Source organism: Anguilla anguilla, chromosome 4 (genome assembly GCF_013347855.1).
Source record: "Anguilla anguilla isolate fAngAng1 chromosome 4, fAngAng1.pri, whole genome shotgun sequence".
Taxonomy (NCBI): Eukaryota; Metazoa; Chordata; class Actinopteri; order Anguilliformes; family Anguillidae; genus Anguilla; species Anguilla anguilla.
Window position 1 is genome coordinate 54,370,393 of NC_049204.1, and position 13,944 is coordinate 54,384,336.

At 37.9% G+C, this 13,944-nt stretch overlaps 2 protein-coding genes across 2 annotated transcripts in view; both read left to right on the plus strand.

Moving 5' to 3' along the window:
• The window catches only part of si:dkey-225n22.4 (collagen alpha-1(XXI) chain), a 29,928-nt gene extending 23,762 nt beyond the window's left edge, over positions 1-6,166 (plus strand). The window contains exons 24-29 of the mRNA XM_035413218.1: positions 285-317; positions 584-730; positions 813-867; positions 2,383-2,574; positions 2,918-2,995; positions 3,153-6,166. Of these exons, the coding sequence (XP_035269109.1) occupies positions 285-317; positions 584-730; positions 813-867; positions 2,383-2,574; positions 2,918-2,995; positions 3,153-3,343 (696 nt within the window). The 3' untranslated portion in view covers positions 3,344-6,166. The remainder of the gene's footprint in view (positions 1-284; positions 318-583; positions 731-812; positions 868-2,382; positions 2,575-2,917; positions 2,996-3,152) is intronic.
• A 3,199-nt stretch (positions 6,167-9,365) lies between these two features.
• LOC118225185 (C-C chemokine receptor type 4-like) lies at positions 9,366-12,030 on the plus strand. Its single transcript, XM_035413275.1, has 2 exons — positions 9,366-9,372; positions 9,460-12,030. Exon 2 carries the CDS (start codon positions 9,481-9,483, stop codon positions 10,540-10,542), a length of 1,062 nt encoding a protein of 353 aa, XP_035269166.1. The 5' UTR covers positions 9,366-9,372; positions 9,460-9,480; the 3' UTR covers positions 10,543-12,030.
• The last annotated feature ends 1,914 nt before the right edge of the window (positions 12,031-13,944 follow it).

Below are 13,944 nucleotides of genomic sequence, written 5' to 3' on the forward strand. Positions count from 1 at the left end.
TGTCACTGACTGAATTCACATTACCGCTCCTTGTTTTAAGGGGTAATGTTGCCGTCGTTTCTTCTCTCCAGGAGACAATTTAACTCAGTAAAATAAAATACAGTAAATGGATAAGCCATTATATGTGCAATTTCCTTATCCCTCTGCACAAAGTAGGATGTTACTCTGCAGAGGAATTGCTCGTTTTATAGGAAAAGAACAACACTGATGCAGTGCCATCAATCAAACAGACTTGGACCTTTATATAAAGAGGTGCATTTTAACAGGCTATTTCCTTCGTGCAGGGCGAAGCTGGGCTCAGGGGAAGCAAAGGAGAGGTTTGTTGAATTAGATTGATTTAATCCATCTCGCTCAATTTTACCCGAGGACTCCCATTATCTCTGCTAAACAGTGCAATACAATGGAAGTGCATGTCTCGCAGCAACTGAAAGCACAACCATTAGCCAACGAGGTGAAATCAAGCCGCATTCAAATAAAAATCGCATGCACCATAGAACTGTATTCAACTGAAAGTCCACGTGAATGCAATGTGTTACCTGGGGTAAATTAAGAGCACATCCTGGCTTTATTCTCCGATTGTTAGAAAGGCACATCAGGTGACATGGGAGTCAGAGGGCCTGATGGGAAGACGGGGGACATGGGCCCACCCGGAGGCACTGGCTTGCGTGGCCCCCCAGGCCAAGATGGGCTCCCGGGGCAGCCTGGTGTGCCTGGATATCCAGGGAAGCCTGTAAGTGCTGCTTTTGTTCCTGGAAAAAAAAGGCATTTAACCTCCGGACCGCCCTTAAGCATCCATCTCCTTTACTTTTCAGGGAAAGCCTCCTTCAGATGAACACTTGATGAAGCTTTGCAGCAATGTGCTGCGGAGTAAGTGCTGCTTTTTCTTTTGCCGGAGCCCCATCAGACACTGCATATACTGTTGCCCTCTCAATGATTTATGCTGGACAGCAAAAAGAAAACTGCCCGCAGCCAGAGTTTTCAGTTTGAGCAAAATGTACTGATGCTGAAATATATAAAACATTTTATGATACATTAAAGGCATAGCTCACTTTCTTGGTTTTAAAATATTATTTCAGTTTTAGTGTTTTCAATTGGCCCTGACAATTTTTCTGTGCGATAAAAAATATTTTACATTTTTACAAAAGTTTCTGTCGGCTTTACAAAGGCAGGTATAGATCATTTGAGGTTTAAGGTTTAAAGCAGGAAAATGTACTTCAAGTAACTTCAAAGCAACTCATACAGAAACATAGTACAGTATTCAACAGGAAATCACATTATCTGTACTGGGGCACACAGTAAATTTTGTAAAGTAGTAAGTACCTCAATTGGCCGAACAGAGAAGGTTACACTTGCAACATTATAAATACTGCTACTTGTATGACTGTGAAAGGCAGTAAAAATATTTTTTATTGAGCTTAATCTCTGAAAATGTTCCTTCATTTATTAACAGAAAATTAAGTGCATCATTTTCAGGCAAAATTATGGGTGTGCTATTGTCTCAAAAATAATTTAATTAATGTAACTGATCCACAAATAAATAAATTCAGCTGATGTAGTCCAGTTCTGAGTCTAGGCCAGCCAATCAGATTTCAAGACATCCTTTTGCTAACGCCCACATTACTCTGACCAATCGCAGCACTTATACACATTCAGGATTGTGTTGTGTAGTGCAACTGCTCAGTTGGGAAGATTGCTGTAATGGCTATCTCTTTGATCAGTGAATGAAGTCCTCAAACCTTGAACCAAAGTGAAACCACATCATTTGATATTTGTAGTATTTTTTTTTTTTTTTTAAACAATTTTTGCAGGGAAAATGTAGAACCAGGGGATTATAATAAGACCAACATTCTTGCAGTTCGTAACAATTTTAATTATCGATGCATAGAATCATCCAGGGAGGGAGGTGTTTAGCTGGTAGGGTAGCTCCACCTTGTTACACAAGAGGATTTCTTATAGCCAATCAGAGATCTGCGGTTTGCTAGCTGTATAAGGAGTTCAGTCCGTTCATTATTTATCACTCGTCAGACCCATGCAGAGACCACTTGAGGGGTACGTGTTCAAAGTGAGAAAAGGGCACACCAACCTTGAAGAAGTGTTTTATGACACCCATTTATTGTACAGGATATATTTAACCAAAATAAATGAATGAAAATGAATGACAGCAAAAAATAATAAAACAAATGTCATTTTAAAAAATTCAGTCGGGAACATTGGGCACTTGAGGCAAAGAGGAAGGTACCCAGAGACTCCAGCCCTGCATGTTCCTGTCATTCATTTCATCATTGTTTATCAATCACTATTAAGTGTTTAAGGGTTGTCTTAGTGGAGCTAAAACTGTAATGTAAAATGTGAATTTTCAATGGGTTCTCTGTTGTTCCCTAGATCAGCTACCTCAGCTGCTGCAGATTATGGCACCGAGTAGCTGCCCTTCGTGTGAAACAGTTCGGGGCCCCCCAGGTGAACCTGGGGCTCCAGGTCCCACGGGACCTACTGGCCCTGCAGGGTACCCTGGCAGGGCTGGCTCTCAAGGATACCCTGGGTCCCCTGGCATGCAGGGGCCTCGGGGAACCAAAGGTAATGCTACACATGCAGGAGCATGCTGAACAATGAACACATCAAAGTGTAATGTGGAACAATCACAATATGCTGTTTGAAATACAGTAACACATTGTTTCCTCTATAGTTCCTCCACAGTTTCCGCTGTCATGATGATACATGTTTTTCTTTTCTGTTATTTCACATTAAAAACTCGAGGAATACAGAAAAAATAACATTTTAATGAATTGCAATTTTTACTTTCATTACTTTTTTGAATTATAAATGGTGAGATGGAAATGGATATTTGAGATTCGATGATTTCATTATCTTTCTGCCAATATTTTCAGTTCCTGTTCCATGTTTGGTTTTTGGTATACAGGTGATACTGGGCCAAGGGGACTCAAGGGTTCCAAAGGAGATAGTCATATAGGACAGCCAGGCCCACCGGGACCAATAGGTGAAGAGTCCTTACTAACAGTCTTTCCATACTTTCACCAATGCTTGAATTGTACTTTGCCTATATTACCAGCGTTGAGTGTGATAGGTTAATGAAGCCTTGTTCCTTGCACTCATGTTGGTAACATGCACCTTGTGGTTTCTACCTTTGACGACAGGCCTTCAGGGCCCCCACGGCAGAGACGGGGAAGGTCTTCCGGGGCTCACCGGTATTCCTGGGAAGGCCGGAATGCCTGGTACCCCGGGAAAGAGGGGCCCGCCTGGCCAAGCAGGGGTGTGTGACATGTCCGTGTGCTACCAGGCCTACAACCTCAGGGAGAACCAATTCAGCAAAGGGCCCAACTTCTAAGTGACTGCAGGTGAACTAAGGATGGTCAAGACTGGTGCCAGTTCCCACTTGAACTGGGAGGTAAGGAGACATGGACCAGTGAATCCCTGGATGGTGCGTGCAGTCCACCAAGCACCAGGAAACATTTGGCTCAGGTTGACAGAAACAAGTGGAGAACTGTGTTGCAGCATTCAGAGAGGCAAGATGGTTTTGCTCATGTACATAGTTAAACCTAGTGCACTGCCTTAGTTAAGCTACCTCCATGCTAGAAACAAGGTATTACATCTTACAGCAAGTCATTTACTGTAGTGTTTTTTTTTCCTTCAGTTGACTGAACTGACTTATTTTCATTCAGATTGTACTGTATCAAGCCAATCAAGTGACAACCACGTGTATTCATTTTTACTTTTTCCATAAAAAATGTATTTACAGCAGGAAAAAATGAACATCTTTGATGCGATTTCCTGAAATTGAAATGGATGTTTTACATGCAGCTTTCTTTTGGAATTTTACAAGAGGCTTAAATATCTGTAACATATCCAAATTAATTCAGGCCAAACGACCAATCAGTGTTTTTACAATAATAGTCTAATCATATCACCATTTCTGAATTGCACAGTGAGTTTGGGATGAAGTTCGTACTCAGGAATGAGGCTCAAGTTGAAACGTGCCCTCAAGTAAAATTTCACATTGAAAGAATAAGGCATTGATGTTATAGCATCTAACCCAAATCCAAAGGTTTATCGCTCCACTGCTTTAAGTAACCAAAACTATACCACTTCTTGCCATATCTCTGCTATTAACTGATGACTTATACAGTTATTTCAGAAAGAGGAATATCATAGGCTCTTCATTCTCAAACAGCACTGGTGGAAGCCAATTTGTTTTTCCCTGTTGTCTTTACTTACTACTTATATAAAATATATATTACTGCATATATAAAACTGGTAGACTCTAAACAGGAAATGCCTATAGATTTGTATGTTTGTTTGTGCCAGTCCTATTTAAAGCTTTCATTTGATCTCCTTTTTCATTCTATCTGGCAATGGTATTACAGTGTGCTCTTCAGTGTTTCTGAAATCAGTTTTAAACCAGCATGAAGGTGTTAAGTTTGTTATGTATCAATGCATTTCATTGTATTACATTTCACTACTCTTGATAGGATCTCAGTTATTCTCTCTATGACTTCCACATAATTTCCATTATCAATTTGAGTCTTATCACCATTTATGATTCATAATGTTACATACTGTAAGCAAACCTCTCTCTGCAAAGATTAAGTTGCTTTCCTTTTTAATACAACTAACTACAGAAATTCCTATACATCACTTATGAGCAACTAACTGCTGAAATTTTTAAGCAACAATTATAACAATACAACTGCGATTATTTGGCATTGACTGGAGCTGCTTTAAATTTCAAACTGTGCGTCATAAACCAAATTAGCTGTTGTCATGAACAGGGCTATTTCAGCACAAATCTAAAATGAGAAATGACCCTACCTTCAAACTGTCAATCAAGGAAGCAAAGGTAGGTTTTTTAAATAGAATTACATACTGCCAATTAACACTTCACCGAACACACTGAATTATATAATCATAAAAGCAGAATGCACAAAATGTAATAATTCTTATAAAAGCCTTAAAACTTTTATGTACATAAACAACAGTTTAAGAGTAGAATTTATGACAAAGGTAAATACTTTATACTGACATGGTCAAGATTTAAGAAATTTGTTTAATCTAGTTAGGTCCACTTTATGGGGTTAGAAGAGCATTTGGACTATCCAGGGTGTAGCAGATGTCCTACTATCCAACAGCACATGCTGTTTGAGTCACTTCATATTCACAGTCATAGGACTCCCACACTCGCCTGGGACCAGGCTACATTGCAGTCTGGTGTTGCAACTGAAAGGCACAACCCAAAATGGAGGTATTCTGACATCTTAGCTTTTGCTTAGATACCCTTCTTCCTAGCCAAGAAGCCTGTGACTGAACAATGTGGCAGACTGCACGGGGGTCTCTGGTGACTACGTAGTAATAATGTCAGTGTTAATACAACTCTGATGGAGTGCAATGCACTTTGAAAGTGCATTTGATCCTTAGACTGTTTTAGAGTTCAGTTAAAATGACATTAGCTAAATATGGCCACCAGGGGTGGACACAGCTAACCAAAACAACTAGCTACCTTGCTTGCAGGTTACATAGTCACAGTAACTAAGAACATTTTAAGTTGAACAAAAGGATTGAATGACTACAAAATAAAAGGAGTAAACTGGATTAGAAACCATGTTGTAGCATCCATGCAAAAACAGGTCCTTAACAGGATTAGCCTCCCAGAAACCCTAAATCATGCACATTAAAAGATAAATTAAATGTTTGAATAACACATTGAGGGCATTATATCCATGTTCACTCATACCTACTGTACATTGTGATATTTAATTGTGGTAGTTCATAAGCTTGATTATTTTATGATAATGGTGTTTCATAGACTTTGATTATTTCAGGATAGAAGTTTCAATAGACTTTGAATGTGTTTTGTCACATTTGGTGCTATATTGTCAATTTTTTTTTTTTCATGTAATGAAAAAATTATTTTTCATGTAATGAACAAATGGTCAAAATAAATATCCATTGATTTAATAAACAGTTTTAATGTTACCAATTTTATTGTTTACTATACTGTATAGTATGGTGCCAGGAAGGGAATTAGGGTGTTACCCACCAGGGGGCAGCACCGGTCCTACAGACAGGTATGGCCACAGCTCTGATTAATTATAATCACATCAGCTGTGGCCTAGTACCTAATCATGGGCTCCCAGGCCTAGAGGGTAGCATTTGGTAGCTGGGGAATGCACGGAGTGGTGTGTGGCAGTTTTTTTGTTTTTGTTTTTTTTTTGTGGTTTTGGCTTCCTTTTTCTTTGATGTTTTGGTTCCCAGATTGGCTATTCTTTTGTTCCTGAAGATGTATATTGTTTTAGTGGTTTGGGACCAATAGAAGGCAGTAAGCCAACACTACTTTTTGTGTTTTCCTGTCTGTTCACCTGGTGATCAGTGGCCACCCCCAGCCCTGCCTCACAATAAAGCATATAAGCCTCTGTGTTAATGATGTATTCAATATGTCAGAATGCATGCCTCAGTGCATCTTATGCAGACACTGAATCCAGTCAACTCATTGCATTTGGTGGTATAAAATGACATAAAATAACATATTTTATATTATGACCATGGCTTTATAAATGTTGTCTTTAGTGGGTGTGTCGTGCTTATTCATGCTTGACGTATTATGTATGTTTTGTGTGAGTACAGGTATTGAACTTTGAATGTTTTATGGTACTTACAGCGTATAAGTACCATAAAAACCTACAGATTTAGGTGTGTGTCCTACAGGTTTAATTAATTCAGGTTTCTAACAAGAATGACCTACAAAGTATTTTCAGTTGCACATGGTTTGTACTGTATGTAATACTGGATAGATACATGATTGAGGTAAATACTTACCAGTTACTAGTTTTTAAGTTTAACATTAAAAAAAAACATATCCCAGCCTTAAACTGGCAACTTACTTTGTTATTTATTAGTTTGATCTCTTTCTTGGAAGACAAGTCATTAAGAGTTTTCTGTCATCGTAAAATTAGGTATGTTTCCATCCATCAGTAACCGGAGAAGCTGCTTCCAGTGGAAGCATTTGAAAAATGTTGGCATTGCTTTTCCAAAGAGAAGTCTGGAATTTTTTTTTAATCATTTGATTCCTGTGATGTCCTACTCATATTACTTTTTCAAAAGACCAAGCAACATTAAAAGCAATGCTAACAGCCTTCCCATGAAGTGTCACTGGAGCACAGGTCTTGGTATAGGTAATGCACAACACGACCATCCACTGGTGGAAGTAGTGAGTGTCCTTCCTATTCTATTCCTATTCAGAGGAACCAAGGTGGACTAATTAAAAGTTAAGGTTGGTCTGTAAATCAGTCATGTACAAAACTTCTCTGTAGTCTTCCACCGATGCAGCACTTCATGATCTAATCAGCACAAATTTTCTTCTATAGGCCATGATAGGGCTGCCTAAGGGGATTGTGCCAGTCAACACATAACTAAAAATTATGTGAAATATTTATGGTTCTCTCATATTGTGTCAGTGGAGTTTTTAAAGAGCTGAAAAAAGTGACTTGCTCACAGTTGACATAATCTGTCTGTGGAAACTGAGCCACTAATTCTGGCCTTTTTTAAAATCAACTTTTATTTATTTATTTTTTTAACTCCAGTCTCATTCCCATAGTTTATTTTTTAAATATGTTGATCCATCATTTAGTCCCAACCTCATTTAATATTCTATTTTATAGTGAACAAGCAGAACTAGTCACATATCACAATCAACAACAAAGCAGTGCCTCATTTCTCCAATAAGAACATTATTACACCGATCAATATGACTGTTGTGTTAAAACTTCAGTGCATTAAAAGTGGATAAAGAAGTTCTTACCTAAAACTACCATAAATTCAGACCTTATTTATGACTTCACCAGTCTCACCCACTTATTTTCCTACTCAACTCTTCTCTAGATGATGGAGAAAAAAATATACATGGGGTGGAGTTTTCCAGTTAAACAGAAAAACTCTAATGTGTCTATGCCTCATCACCACATCAATGGCTAGGATATTTTGGAAGCTCTGTAAAAAAATAAAACAATCAATTCACATTGGACAAAAAGTATGCATGTTCTCTGGTTAATGCATTAGAGATGGCTAAACTCACCATTCCTGGTGAAATGCCAGGGTGCATAGGCCCATAGAAGTGACTTATTATTTTCCAAGGAGACCCGCACACTTCAGACTTTTGCTTGTACGATTGAATGCATTTTATTTTTATTTATAAATATTTATTCTGCTCGAAAGTGCTTAAGTGCAAAGGTTTCATTCCTTGGAGCAGTGAAATGTAATACAATGAAATATAGTTTAGAGTTGAAGTAACTGCTGAATGTTCAAGGAGGGTTATTTTTTCATTTTTTAAATTCAAATTGATTTGATCTGTGTGATTTAATGATTTTTTAAAATAATTATAATGTGAAAATTTATGGAAAAGTTCTGTTTTTGTGTTTATTTTTCTCTCTTTACATACTATTTTTATATATCATATTGACTAGTACAGTTCAATAAAGCTGAATTGGTGCTAAAACAGAAGACATATAGCACTTGATGATAGCAGAATATATCACTTCTCTACTGTTGAAAATACCATGACCAAACAGCCACTTTTAGGCTTAAATGGGTTAAACTAACAAGTGTGGATATGTATGAGTAATTATTTGGAATGAACAATGATTAAATTATTGATTAACAGTTCAGTTTTTTTATATCCCCAGATTCTTAGTTAATATTTCCCTCTGCATTAGTTTTCCTTCTGTGAATGGCTAACAGTTGGTATTATTATTATTCTAAAAGGTTGGGCTCTACTGATTACACAACCCAAATTATTGGTCACTTGCAGTCATCGCTACACTTAACATAGACTATCCCAATTCTCCCTTTATCATCAGCACCCAATTTTAAGTGCATATAGCAGCACAATACTTACTGAATTGCTTTCTTGAAAGGAATCTACTCTTAGGTTCTGTGTTACATAAAATCATTGGTTTGGTTTTGTTGTTGTTGTGCAAGCTTTGTCAGTGCAGAGGTCACGATCATAGGCAATGTGCCTGTGTGAACTTCCTGTCTTTTTTGCCTCTTGCTCACCAGCATCGCCTCACCTAAAAAATAGTTTTGGTTGCAGTTTTCTGTCTTTTTTGGCCTTAACCATTGTCCCATTACCTGAAAACATTTGTGATTATACTATAATAATTAGGCAGTGCATTAGATTGGTGTCTGGCAATAAAAATAAAAAATACAAAAGTAAAATGGAAGTACAGTCATTAAACTTCATAAAAAGTGTACTGTATGCATAGCAACGCCTACTCTGAATCATCTCAGAAGCAGAAACACCACCCACAGAGAGAACTTGAAAAGACCAAGCCCTCTCTCTCCTTATGCTCACAATAGAAGGTCGCATTGGTGAGTGGGTTATTGTGCCTGTCTTTACTGTGCTTTTTTGATGAAGTACCGTGGAATTGTGTGACGAGAGCAAATTGTTTTTGACAGGTTGAGCATAAAGGAGCAGCAATGGATGCCGATTACATTCTGTGGCTGTACAACAGCACTGAGATTTATGACAATTACAGCATCACTGGTGAGTTTGTGACCCTGTGTCCCAAGAGGAACGTCAACCTCTTCAGCGCCCACTTCCTGCCGGCCTTCTACTACTCAATTTTTTTGCTAAGCCTTCTCGGGAATGGGCTGGTCCTGTACATCATTTACAAGTATGAGAAACTCAACAGCATGACCAACATTTTCCTGCTGAACCTGGTCATCTCCGATCTGGTGTTCGCCTTCAGCCTTCCTTTCTGGGCCACGTACCATTCGTCCGAGTGGATCTTTGGCGGAGCCATGTGCAAACTGGTGAGCAGTGTGTACTACATAGGCTTCTACAGCTCCATTCTGTTTCTCACCCTCATGACCCTGGACAGGTACCTGGCAGTGGTCCACGCCGTCACCGCCCTGAAGAGACGGAGAAACACGTACGCCTTCATCTCTTCTGCGGCCGTATGGTGCATTAGCATCCTGGCCAGCGTGAAGAAGATCATCCTGTTTGACGTGCGAGAAGATGGCGACTCAGGGACGTTATGTGAGGAGACAAACTTTTCCAAGGAGGTCATGACCAGATGGCAGCTCATAGGCGATTATCAACAGTTCATCTTTTTCTTCTTGCTTCCCCTTGCCATTGTCCTGTACTGCTACACCAGAATAGCAGTGAAGATTGTGCACAGTAGGATGAAGGAAAAGTGCAGGGCAGTAAAGATCATATTTGTGATTATTGTTGCATTTTTCATTTGCTGGACACCTTACAATATTGTTGTACTGCTCAGAGCTCTCCAGGCCTTGGACAAAGATAATTCAGGCTCGTGCGCAGACGGCTTAGACTACGCACTGTACATCACGCGGAACATTGCTTTCCTGTACTGTTGCATTAGCCCAGTGTTCTACACATTTGTTGGCAAAAAGTTTCGAAACCATTTCAAAAAACTCTTGGCGAAACGCACCCCCTGTTTGGGGAGTCAGCTTTCAACAAATCAGAGCAGCAGGACAACTTCTCAGAGGGTCCTACACACCATAGACATGACATAACTCTGTGGCTCAGGGATAAAATGCAGTCAATATGTTCATGCCTGAAGAGTATGTCCTGACTGCATAGTTAAAAATTCTTGAAAGTGCAGTTGGTTAAATAGAGAATGTTATAGTAATGCTCAAATTAAAAAAAAAAACATGCTAAGCATATCTACTTTCTTTTTGGTAAACTGTGGAAACATAGAAAACTTTCACTGCACTGCATGCTTTAAAACTGGATGCTTAAGAGCAAAATTCTGGAATCATGTTGAAATGCACAAACATACATGAAAGCATGGGTTTAAATTACTGTAACGTACCAGTTTAATCGTGAACCCATTTTGCTTAGCAAATTTTAAAATCTTTTTTTAGCACATATATCTTATAAATAAGAATTTGGGGAATGTCTGCTTCCATCTATTTTATGTTTCAGAGTGTAATGTTGTGACTAAACTTCCAGTCAGGTACCACCCTTTATTTCACAGTGGGGAGATGACTGAATCGAGTGATTCCTTACACATCTGGGTTTCCTGTTCAAACACTCAGTCTGACCTGTTGTAGAATAGAATAGAATATAATAGAATAGAATAACTTTTTCTTTTTCAGTGGGGGACTTCAGGATATGTAGTTTAGTATTTGCTGCCTATTCTTTGTACTGTACCATTCATTGTTATGTACTTTCTTAGTAAAGGGTAATTATTCATTTTGGATCAGAGAACACATGACCAGTTTTCCCCATTGGTTTTAAGCTTTCTTTCTGTTTATTCTTTGTCATCTGCATTATGACAAGACAATGGTAAAATATACCAATCACAAATAAATTTTTTTTGACCGATTAATTGATTATTCATACAGAAGCCTTTATATTTCATACGTGTGTCAGTATGCGACAGAACAACAAAACGTGTTGAAATTTTACTGACTGTTGTATAATATTGTAATAAGAAATGGTAATTTGTCTAAATGAATCCCAGAACTAGAACTATGACTGTTTAATATGAGTACATGTTGCTTTATATGATTATATCAAGGCTGTGTAGAATATTATCTTGATTTATTGCTGGGCATTATTATGACAACTGTTGCTATATCTTGAAAAGTGATACTGTCTCCATGGTGCATTACAAAAATGAAAATGAAAACATTTCTGTTTAAGGACTTCTGGAAGTGAAATGCATCACTCCTCACCTTGTAGACATGTACCTGTTTTCATTTCAGATACCTGCAGAACTGTTATATCTGATACTTATCTTCAAGAAGGCAGATGGAGATTATTCCTGTTAAGTGTCTCCACTTGCATAAGTGGAGCAGTAGTTGTGGAATGAATTGCTTTCTGACAAGAACCTTTGAGTATTGTTGTTCTCCCCTAGAGATCTTTTTTGGCCTCTATTTCTTTCTACCACTCGTGCCTCGTATAAAGCTCATCTGTTTAATTTGTTTTGTTGTTCATGTCTTAAGATGGCCATCTGATTGTTTACTCCCTCATACTGTGTATTATGAATAAATCTTGCCTGCTTTCTAAATATTGTGGTTTTTCCAAGCCTCTTTACAGTAACACATTTTTTTTTCCTCACTGCAAATGCTTCTTGGCATTTTCCAGATTCTGCTGAAGGGACTGGCCTAGCGGTGTATGAATGCAGCTTCATATCTACCCTTGCATTAGGGCTGGAGCTCTTCCAAATAAACATTTGAGAATTACATTAGGAAATACGCCATAGCAGTAACAGCTGGGCCCTGCTTCCTGCCAGCCACGCTGTACAAAGAATACAAACTTGCCAAATAAAATGGAACAACATAAGAGATCGACGTTTCCACATTTGAATACTAAATCTATTTATTTCCTTAAACTGATGAAGGTTATGGAAGTTTCCCTACCTGTTGGGGTGAGTAGCATACCTACCTAGCAGGTTTCATTCTCTCCTTTTATATTTGAGAGAACCCACTATCATGCCACTATCAAGTGTCACACAGACCTGTTTGAGTGAAACAGAAGGAGCTTGCAGCATGGGTGACAATTTGTAAAAAAAAAAAAAAAAACACATTCATTTAAATGACAATTTACAAGACACAAGTCATTTGTGTGTGTAGAAAATCTGTGATGTCTGTCTCGTATTTATAAATCATGATACACGCATTTGTCAATAATATGGAGACTAGCCTCCCTCCATAATTACAGGGCAAATGTAATTAATATGAGAGATAATTAACACATGCACACAAACACAATAACAAAAATCTGTTTTAAAAATCACCGTGGAATGTATAGATTGATTTTTAAAACCTTCAGTTTCTGAACAGTAGTATAAAATTAGAAGAGGACACTAGCTGTGCTGAAATAAATCAATATTTAAAGCATGTGTAAGAAACAAACTGTAGTGAAAACAGGAAAAAGTAATTCTGCACACTGCAGATTAAAAAAAAAAAGACTAGGAAAAGCACACTAGTTCCAAAAATTAGTCCAATTCTAATTCTGTCTAATTTGGTGCCCAACTTAAAGGTGCATGTGAAGAAATAGCAATATACAAAAATAAGATTTTTTCTTCACCAGAACCTTCAAGTAGGGCACCAGTATAATAAATTTGACAATTTGTTTAATAGTAGCAGATAAAGGTATAAGTAATTGCAGTACCTCTAAAAAGGGTGTGTGTCTCCATGGTAACTTGGATCTTTTGAAGAAACAAGAGTTTCACAGCATCCCCAATGTTAAATTTATGTTCTTCATAAAATCTCTCATTCATATTTATGTCTTTCAAGAATAAATAAATGAATAAATAAATATGACAACCCCCGGACAGCATTTTACATTATTAAAAATGTTTAAAATGGAGCCCATATTAAATTAAAGTCTAAAAACATAGTCTTTTTATCCCTTTCTTCTGTCATTTAAAACATCCATCCTCAGAAGCTGTATTTAGCACAACCTGTGAAGTCTCTGAACACCGTCACCTCCCGATGAGTCGTAGGCCTACAGCTAGTATGTATATGAACGATTTTTTAACTGCAAGCATTAACTGTAAATTTGACAACTAGTACTTGGCTTAAGGTTTCCCTGCACAATTTCCAACAAACCACATCATTTTTTGTATAAACAGCTCTGATTCAGAAGGGAAAGAAAGTTCAATTACAAAGCATAATCATAAAGCACTTACTGCACCAGATTCAAACCCTTACCCAAGAAACACTCACTAAAATAAGAATATCCGACGGAGTGTAGCACAGTGGGTAAAGAACTGGGCTTGTAACCGAAAGGTCGCAGGTTCGATTCCCGGGTAGAGCACTGCCGTTGTACCCTTGAGCAAGGTACTTAACCGAAATTGCTTCAGTATATATCCAGCTGTATAAATGGATACAATGTAAAATGCTATGTAAAAGTTGTGTAAGTCGCTCTGGATAAGAGCGTCTACTAAATGCTTGTAATGTAAT